This window comes from Gavia stellata, chromosome 6, assembly GCF_030936135.1.
Source record: "Gavia stellata isolate bGavSte3 chromosome 6, bGavSte3.hap2, whole genome shotgun sequence".
NCBI lineage: Eukaryota > Metazoa > Chordata > Aves > Gaviiformes > Gaviidae > Gavia > Gavia stellata.
The window spans coordinates 53,288,899-53,298,827 of record NC_082599.1 but is presented as its reverse complement, the minus strand read 5'-3'; the positions used below and the strand labels follow the sequence as shown (position 1 = coordinate 53,298,827).

At 51.9% G+C, this 9,929-nt stretch overlaps 1 protein-coding gene across 1 annotated transcript in view; it reads left to right on the top strand.

The window, feature by feature from the left end:
• The first annotated feature begins 923 nt into the window (after nucleotides 1-923).
• The window catches only part of EEPD1 (endonuclease/exonuclease/phosphatase family domain containing 1), a 67,408-nt gene continuing 58,402 nt past the window's right edge, over nucleotides 924-9,929 (top strand). Inside the window, exon 1 of the mRNA XM_059818927.1 lies at nucleotides 924-1,777. Coding sequence (XP_059674910.1) covers nucleotides 924-1,777 — 854 coding nt within the window. The remainder of the gene's footprint in view (nucleotides 1,778-9,929) is intronic.

Sequence of the window (9,929 nt, the reverse complement as noted above, 5' to 3'; positions counted from 1 at the left end):
GACTTCACCCAGATGTATGAAAGCAAGAGCAAAGAAAGCCAGTGGAGATGACTGGTGAGGCTTTCATGAGGTTTGAAAGCACACCCGTGCCCTGCCAGCTGCGGAGAGGCGAGCGCAGGGAACTTCAGGGGTGGGAAGGCTGCAGAGAGCGTCTGAGCACCTGAGACCCCGCGTCCCATTCACCCGGAGGAAGAGAAAAGCCTGCCCTTAACGGCAAGGTGAGGGCAGCAGGGCCATTTTGGACCCCCCTGGGCCCTGCGACCCCACCTGTCGGGGGCGACTGCCCACGGAAGGAGGAGGTCGCCCCTCCTCATCCTCCCCCGCCCCATGCGGGCGCTGCGGACGGAGCCGGGGCCGGGAGCCCGGGGGCAGTCCCCCCGCGGCGGCGGCCCCCCCGCAGCCCCGGCCGGTCCCCGCCGCGCCGGGCGGGGGCGGGCGCGGCGCGGGTGACGCCCCGGGAGGCGGTGGCGGCGGCGGCCGGCCCCGCCTCGCCCGGCCGAGGGGGCGGGAGCTCCCGCCGAGCTACTACTACCGCCGGCGGGGCGCGGGGCAGCGGCAGGAGCCGCCGTGAGCGCCGGGGGCTGGAGCGGAGCGGAGCGCCGGGGCCGGGCGGGCAGCGTCTGCGGCGGCACCTCCGGCGCCAAGGGAGCGGCGCTGCCCCCGGAGGAGGAGGAGGAGGAGGAGGAGGAGGAAGAAGGGCGCGGGGTCCCTCCGCGGGGGCGCCGGGGTCCGCCTGACCGGCTGTCGGGTCGGGTCTGTCCGCAGGGTGCCCTGCAGCCGCCGCGGTCCGTCGTCCCCTGGCGCGGAGCCGCGGGGCGTCGCCGGCCTCCCGCGGGGGCCCATGAGTCGCGGGCGGGCAGCCCCGGCAGCGCCCCTCGCCCGCTCCCCCGGCTCCGGCGGCGGCCCGACGCGGAGGCGGTGAGATGGGGGGCAGCCTGGGCTGCCACCGCTCCATCCCCCGCGACCCGGCGGACCTGTGCCACAGCCGCAAGTTCAGCGCGGCGTGCAACTTCAGCAACATCCTCGTCAACCAGGAGAGGCTCAACATCAACACGGCCACGGAGGAGGAGCTGATGACCCTCCCCGGGGTCACCCGGGTGGTGGCCCAGAACATCGTGGAGTACCGGGAGTACATCGGCGGCTTCAAGAAAGTGGAGGACCTGGCGCTGGTGAGCGGGGTGGGGGCGGCCAAGCTGGAGCAGGTGAAGTTCGAGATCTGCGTGAGCAGCAAGGGCAGCTCGGCGCAGCACTCGCCCAGCTCCCTGCGCAAGGACCCGGCCTCCGAGCATCACCTCTCCGCCACCAAGATCAACATTAACACCGCCACCCCCGCCCAGCTCATGAGCATCCGCGGCATCACCGAGAAGATCGCCAACAGCATTGTGGACTACCGTAAAGAGCACGGGCCCTTCAAAAGCATCGAGGACCTGGTGCGGATGGACTGCATCAATTCCTCCTTTCTGGACAAAATCAGGCATCAGATTTTTGCGGAGCGGTCCCGGCCCCCTTCGACAAACACCAACGGCGGCCTCAACTTCATGGCCAAGCCTCACCCCAGCCCCACTTCTCTGAGCCTCCAGAGCGAGGACTTGGACTTTCCACCTGGGGGTCCGACCCAGATCATATCCACTCGCCCCTCTGTGGAGATGTTTGGGGGGGTGAGAGACGGCAGACCCGTCCTGAGGGTGGCTACCTGGAACCTGCAAAGCTGCTCCATCGAGAAGGCCAACAACCCAGGCGTGCGGGAGGTCGTGTGCATGACGCTGCTGGAGAACAGGTAAGAGGCAGCACCTGACCTGTAGACCCAGCTCCATGTGGCATCGTAGGTTAACCCTTGGGGTTAGAGTCCCGTTGCGATCCTAGTGGGACTCGCTCCTTCCCAGGATTATTAAATGTTTCCCACTCCTTGCGTGGAACCCTGCTTGAGTCTTAACGCTGGGACTGTGGTGACTGTCCCTTGAGAAAGCTGCTGTAGTCCTTGAAAGGTGGTGGACCTCCTGAGGAGGTATGTGTGCACACACACATCTGCGCGGGGAAGACTGAGCTGTTACGGTCGGTGACGTTGGGCCTGTTAGTGGTTGGTCAAGGATTGTTTCTCTGTCAAGAACCTTTTGAACAAGTCACGGAGGTCTGTCGTTCCTGCCAGAAGCGGAGGGGGAATAGCAGGGGAAGGGCTGCACTGTATTTACCCTGTTTCTTGCGGTGTTTCCCAGAGCATCTTACTGCCACTTTGTGGGAGGTGCTACATCCACCTCTCTCGGAGCTGCCAAGCTGAGACCTGCCAGTGCCTCTTCTCCAGAAAGTCTTGTTCGGGTGGTGACCTCCTTAACCTCAGCATTAGGGCTGTAGTCCGCTCTCCTTCGGATCCGCTCCTCAAACCAAAAAGGCTTGAGAGCACGGTCGGAATGGTTTGGGCTGTGTAACGAGCATGGAATGCCGTGGCTTGTCCCGCGAGTGTGACACAGCTAACTAATGAGTGGTCACGGGGCATCTGCTGAGCCGGAGGGACCGGTCATCCTTGGGGGTGCAAGACATGGGGCAGCTTCCTGGGAGGCTGTGCCACCCCTGCGCCAGGCGGGCCCCTGATTTCCCTGAGTTGGTGGGCACGGAGCAAGGTCTGTGTGCGGTGTGGTCAAGTGGGATATGGTGCTTCTGGTGTTAATGGCTGAGAAGCTGAGATGTATTTTATTTTTTTTGGAGTAAGGTAATCGGGTGACAGTGCTGGGGATGTCTCTCTTGCTAAACTTTCAGCTTGATACAGAAATGTAAGAATGCAATAAGGATTTTAACATACATCACCCTTTCCTCTCCACGTGTGAAATCTGTCCCAGCTGGTCTGGCATTTAGTTTACGGCACTGGGAAACTTAACTTTTCTCTCTGGCTTCTATTTGAACTTCCAGCTGGAAATTAATAGGGGCAGGGGACTCTTGGACTTCTGCAAAAGGGGTATTGTGGGGAGGGGAAGTGCTGATGAACCATTATCTCTGGCCGTGCCGAGAGCTCTGTCCTTTTCCAGTAATATGCTGAATAATGGCTCTTGTTGGTGTGGTTGCAGAGGTCAGGCACGCAAGGACAGTGACAGCGATGTGGTGTCCTGCGCTGCGGTACAGTATTTGTGGTCGGGGATACCTCTGCTGTGCACTGTGTGGGGCCTGATGCTCCCGCATAGGAAACATTTGTCATCTCACAGCCATCGCTGTTTGATAGCCAAAATGGAGATGATAGCCCAGTGGGGGTATTCAGATGTGTAACACTGATGGCTTCAGCCTAACATCTTTCAGTATTCCTCAACTGCTCCGCTAGTTCAGGTATTCCATGCTTCCCCCTTCACCACTGCTCCCATTCTTTCGTGAGCAGTTTGTTGGCTGGAGCGGACCTTAGGATGAAGTCTGGTGGGGTCGGGCATCGGGGTAGGGGACAGAGGCAGACAGACCTGCTAAGGAAAGAAACATCTCTGATTATCACTAGTCTCAGGATTGTTTTAATAATCCAGCTTTGGAAGAAAAGTGACTTCAGTGATTTATTTTTATTTATTTACGTGTGTGTGTGTGTGTGTGTCTGTGTGTGTGTATATAAAATGGGTTTTTTTAAGGACCTCATCCAGTAAAGTGTTAACTGTCTGTCACTTCTGCATCTTCAGCATTTTGGGGGAAAAAAACCCTCGTCCAAAACAGTCCATTTATTAAAAAAAGCTAGGCAGAGAAAGTGACTTATGAAATAAGCCTGCATTAGCCCAAGCTGGCCACTATGTATGCAGAGCGTGGCCCTAGCAGTTTGGTTCATTTTTGCTCTTAAACTGCCTGGTACTTTGTTTCCATCCAGTTTAGGAAACAGGTACTCAGTTCTACTGGGTGGTGTGAAAGGTCTCTCTGATACTTTGAAGTTTCAAAGGAGCCTGATGTTAAGTACTTGTTTTTGTTCTGTTTTATTGCACTTATGTGCCATCAATCACACAGGGAGAGTACGATGCAATTGTTTTCTGTACTTGATCCTATCTGTGATAATGTAGGAAGCTGGAAAGAAATGAGAGTAATGTGCATCCACAGACAAGCCTGCAAAACTTGCCTGGGAAAATATATGTGGGAACAGAAAAAAATCAACACAATGCAGGAAAAAAGTATACGTTGGGAAAAGCCATACTCAGCACCTCAGGGAGGAATTTCCTCTTGCTTGTGCTAGCATTGCTGAGGTCAGTGGAGCTTTGCAGCTGTAAAACAGCCTCAGCTGAGGCCAGAAACTGCCTTCTTTCTGTGTGTGAAATCCATGGTCTCCCTCCTGGCTCCGGTTGTGTACCCTGAGAACTGATAAAATGCCTTGCAAACTAATCTTTGCCCAGGTAAATCAACTTCCGTTGATAATCAGCTGGAGAAATTAATCTCTTGCTTCTGCAAGTGAGAATACACCGCTGCACGGGGCTCACCAGCACTTCAGCCTCGGGAAATCCGTGGGGTGTGTTTTCAAGGTGCTCCGCGTGTTCGGTGGATGTCCCACACGTGTTGCTGAAGTCTCCAGCTATGACCCAAGCTGTTGCCCGGTGGATCTGAAGGCTATTTAGTCCAACAGTAGGCAGATGCCCTCACGAGCTATGCTGATGGACACCATGCCAGTCTCGGGTAGCCCCGGGGTGGTCTCAGGTAGCCCGGGGTGGTCTCAGGAGCTGGAGTACTGCCTTGTTGCCTCACCTAGCTTTTTAAGTCCAGGAATAAAGCACAGCAAGTCAAGAAGATGGTATTAAAACTGTGTGAAGAATCTTAACTTGAGATCTCGGGGACATTCATGCCAGTTGAAAGGCTGGTTTGGGGTTTGCTTTGGGGTTTGGTGGGTTTTCTATGACCAGTTCACAGCAAGTAGCTTTGAGACCCCTTGGGCTTGTTCTTTCAGGCATTAACAACAGGGAAACTTACTGCTTATTTCCTGGTAAGGCTAGAAGATGAAGGTCCTCCTGTCTCCCAGCTCTGCATAGCCCTTGCGCTGAGGGAACAGTTATGCAGGAAGGAAAGAGGGCTGTGCCTTCATTCAAAACAAACAAAAAGCAAGAAAATGTCATCATGTAGAGTAATCTGCTGAAGGGGGGAGGGAAAGAGCCAACCCAAAACCTTCACACTCATGCCCAGAAGTGCTAAATTTCTGAAGAGCAGCAAAGGGAATGTATACCAAATCAGTAAGCATGACTACTACTGCTGAGCTATTTTGAAATTCATCGCTGCAGTACAAAAATAATGAAATACAGCAAGGTCCTCACCCTCCTTCTCATATTACAAGGATCTATGTTTATCACAGTGTTTGGAGTGGAGGAACGAGGTGTTTTCATTCAGAGGACTAGAGGGTAATTTTAGAAGAGATTAACGTGATGAATGTGGAGGCGAGCGTGACGCGTAATTGGATTAAAGTATCAAATGTGGGGTGAAATTGCCCAAACCTGCGACATTTCTTGCAAGCGTGGTTTGGCAAATCTGGGATTTATTGACAGGGGGTCAGAGCTGGCCTGCCTCTGGGGATGCAGGTCATCCCCTCCAGCTGACCTCCAGGTCCTCCCCATTCTCAGGGGGATGAAGAAATCAACAGCTTCTTCTCAACAAAACCCCCAAAAATGTAGGGTTAGGGAAGCATGACCAAAACGGCGAACAAGTTCATGTCAAAGGCAAAAAAATCACAGAATCATAGAAGAGCCCAGCTTGGAAGGGACCTCAAAATATCATCTGGTCCAACCTTTGGTGGGAAAGGGAGCCTAGATGAGATTATCTATCATCCTGTCCAGTCGCACCTTGAAAACCTCCATCAGTGGCTCTACTGCATCTCTGGGGGGGCTGTTCGAGTGATTGACTATTCTCACTGTAAAAAATTTTTCTTACATGTCTGTGAAGTAACAAGTCCCAATATAAGGTTTGTACTTAGCACTGATGAATTTTTTTTCTCTTCTTGGCTTAGTTTCTTGGATGGCAAGCCTCGGTGCTTACCCTTTAGGAACATGTCAGTCCCTCTACCCCCCCCAGCTTTGTAACCAGTTAGCTGTTTTCACTTTGCTTAGATAGAAGTGTAGAGGTCTCTCAAAGGTAAGAAGTCAACCTCAGTTTTCATGGCTCAGAGACCCGAAGCGGTGTTCCCGCTCGGAGAAGGGTAGGTAAGCCTCAGCCCAAAATTGCCTCCTGGGAGGAGCGGGTGGACGGGCAGTCCCCAGCTAACCCTCACTGTGCCACCGTACTGGGAAGCTCTTCTTCCTAGTCCTACCTACCCCCGGTAGGTATTCCAGGGGAGCGGTCACCCTAAGCGCATCCTCTCGTCACCTAAAAAAAAGGCAATCTCCTGAAGCACCCTCCAGAGGAGCCTCTTTCTATTAAGAGATGAGGAAGAAGCCATCTCGTTCGGGTCCCCCCGCTAGGCGCTGGAGGCAGGAGAACCATTTTCCCATCGCTCCCCTACATTAAATAATAGGGTGGGGGTTTTGTTTTCCTCTCCAATCTCTTAGTCTGGACTGAGAGGTGGGGTCATTACAAAAAATAACTATTTACTACGGGGCTTGATGCCTTGTTTGGGAAGGGGTGCGGTGTGGTACCTTGCCTGCTGGCTTGTAGCCGTGTTTCCCAGTAGGATGACGGAAAGGGATCACACATCCCCCCGCAAACAGACATCATAGTAGTGTGTGGTAGTGGTACTGGTGGTTGTACTTGCATGCTTCGGAGGCTCAGCACCAGCTTGTATTTGTTCTTTTTACTCTCCCACTGCAGCTCTTGGCGGCCCGGCAAAGCCCCAAGGTATGTCTGGTTTATGTCTCTATACAGCCGCTTGGTTTCTCTCCATCGGGTTAATACTAGGCTGGAGCCTTGCCAAGAATAATTCCCCTGCAAGAAAAGATCAGGAAAGAGGGCCTGGCTCGAGTAACCTGACCGTGCTAATAAGTCTTAAATGGCAAAAGAACAAATACACCCTCTTCTCCTTATGTAATAGGGAGGAAATCCTGCCTCCTGCAACTTCAGGAAAAACTTGAGAAAAAAGGAATTGTTAGATGATATCTTCTATGTGCACTTCACAAAGGGATTTTTTTATGAGCAATAGAAATACAGATACACGTAAAGCCGCCATTAATTTGCACTTTCTAATGCCTTAGAGGACCAAAAAAAAAATGGGGCGATGGAAGAGCTGTTGTGTTTGGGTTTTTTTGGGGTTGGCTTTTTGTTGGTTTTTTTGACTTCCATCTATATGAGATCAACAATATTTTACTTGTGGAGACTAGGGGGAGGCTGAAACTGGCTTCTGCATACCATCTGGCAGGGGAAAGCAGCAAGATCTTCTCGGGTCAGACCCTGAGTTACATCATTTTCCCATGAAATGAAACTCTACTGATACACTCCTGTCCAGGATTTGGCCCATTCCTTTGTCTGTGTCAAATGACATGAAGGCTGTGGAGCTCAGTGCTAAAAAGCACGACCCTCTCCCTGGGGGTTGGGGCTCCTCTGCAGTACTGCTCCTGTCTTGGGTAGGGATCCCAGCCTGCTGCTGGGGGAACAGGGGATGTCAATTAATTAATTTAATTAAATTCCATTTCCAAACCTCTGCTTCATACGGATGCAGTACTCAGACCCTCTATACGGGCATCGCCTGCTCCTCTTGCAAGAGGTGGGTCACTCGCTCAAGATAGTTTGCAACTCCGGACTCTTTGCAGGAGAGATCAGAAGCGGCGGATGGACTTACAGCAAGATCATGAAGGGTGTACAACATCCCCATGTCCAGACTCTCGGGGAAGGCATCTGGAGCCGTGTGCTTTGCAGAAGATCTCGGAGGTGGAGGCACTGAGCTGCCTGATCCTGCTTGGTCTCTGTCGACAGCTGTGGATCTGGTGGCTTTGCCACAGCCCCCACAGCTTTCCGCCCTCGGACACGGCACAGGAATGTAGGACAAGCCCTTGAAATCTCCCCTGAGTAACCTTCCCAAGGATTTCCTCTTCTAAAGGGAGATCCGGGCATCTTGTTGACTTTGAACTGCCTCAGTGTATCCCTTGAACATCTGAGAGGCTGTATGTACCCAGCCATTTTTATCTGCTTTAAAGTTGAGAGTGTGGCTGGAAAAATAGTATAGTTAAAGGCCAGTTTATCCATATAAAATAAACCTGATTTTTCTCCTTTTTAAAATTATAATCATACCCTGTCACTGTTCTTCTGCCATAAAGCCTGACTAAAACGGAACAGATCAGCTGGGAAAGTGTTTGTTCTTTTTTTTTTTTTTTTTCTCCCAACATGTGTACTTGATACATCTGGCAGCACTTAATGGCTGCGTAGTTTCGATCTATGCCTCCTGGGCTATTCTGCGCATTTATTTCATGTCACTGGATTCATGTTGCAGATCGCAGGTATTTTGGTGAATGGGAGCTGCCAGCTTACTCCTGCAGATCCTGCAGTGTTTGCTGTGTTCCACGCGGCAAAGATGAAATGGGTTGGCTGATTTATGGCAATAAATTGGCAAATTAGTAAATGATGCTTTACTGCCTGCTCCTGAATCACGAGCAGAGGCCAAAAGGCTATAACCTCATCCTGCGAGACTTTTCAGAAAGCTTGTGCCACACGACTGTAGAAGACAGAGTGGGGATCCACGCATAGGGCTCCATCCTATGAACAAATCTCTAATGCTCTGTGATTCTTCTGCGGTGTGGGAGCTCACAGTACAGCTGCAGGAGGGGTGGTTTCCTAGTTTTGGCTTTAAAAAGAGCAATAGGACCGTTCCCCAAGGCAGAAGATGCTGCTGCTGCTGTTCTTTCCTGGTAAGAAAGACCAAGGGACCACAAACATAGGAATTAAATACTGCAAGTTCCTGAGAAGGCGCAAGCCGAAACTCAGTCAGTCCCTCTCAACTAGAGGAAAACACTGTCTTTGCAACCAAGTGCTGGTTTGGCTCACTGAGCATGGGTTTCCAGCTGTGTTAAACTGGGGCGTTTAAGAGAGAATCTGGTTTTACAGATTTAGCTGCACCCTTCTTGCTGGAGTTGGGCTTCAGCGCGTTTCCTACAGCTGCGTTGTTAGGAGGACCCTGCTTCTTCAGTCTCTAATGAGCGTTTCTCTGGGAGTCTGGCCCAAATAATGATTTCAAGGCTTGGCCAGATGAGCAGAGAAAAGTTGATAGGACACAGATTACAGCATGCATGTAACTTATTTTTAAGTCGCATTGTTCTTCATTGCGGTGCAGGTGTATGCTGACAGACGGAGACACAGTGTCCTTACTGAAATAATTACAATACGCTGCAGCAATTTCTCAGCACTATTATACGGTGTGGTGATGGAGACAAGAACCGTGGCACATTTATTAATAAAAGTGCTTAAAAATAGGAACTCGGTAGCTTCTTCACTTCCAGATTTTTTTATTTATTATTTTACGTGAGGGACTTTGCTTTGTTTGAATAATAGCTGGCAATGCCCACCGATTCGATGGAGAATGAAAGCATTTCGTGGCTTTGCAGAGGGACCTATGAAGACCTCTTCTCCACCGTTGGAGGTCTGGGTGTGCTTTCCACCCTGCTTCAGCCTGGTCCCCTCCCTCGTCTCGGGCTCGGGTGATTCATGGCAGGTCCTGAAATGCCACATAAGGTGCCAAAAGCAGGTTGTGCATCATGTCAACAGCAGATGAACAGTGAAGGGAATACGTAGCTGTGGTAATAAAAAAGATGTTTTCTGTTGAGAAACCATTTTCTCTCACCCTCAGCATATGCAGCATATCCAGTCGAGCCGTGTGGCATTTTCAAATGGCAGGAGTGTTTCAAACTGCTCGGTCACTGGCGGGGAGGATCTGGGCCGCTGACCTCCTTTCCATCCCCGCTTCTGGGGGTTTGTGCAGGCAGGTTTGTGCCGGGCGTCAGCGCCGAGCCGTTATTTTCAGTGCCTGTGGCAAAATTATTAGAGGCCAGCGAGTGAGAGAAATACATTTACCCTGCTCGTGCCCCACG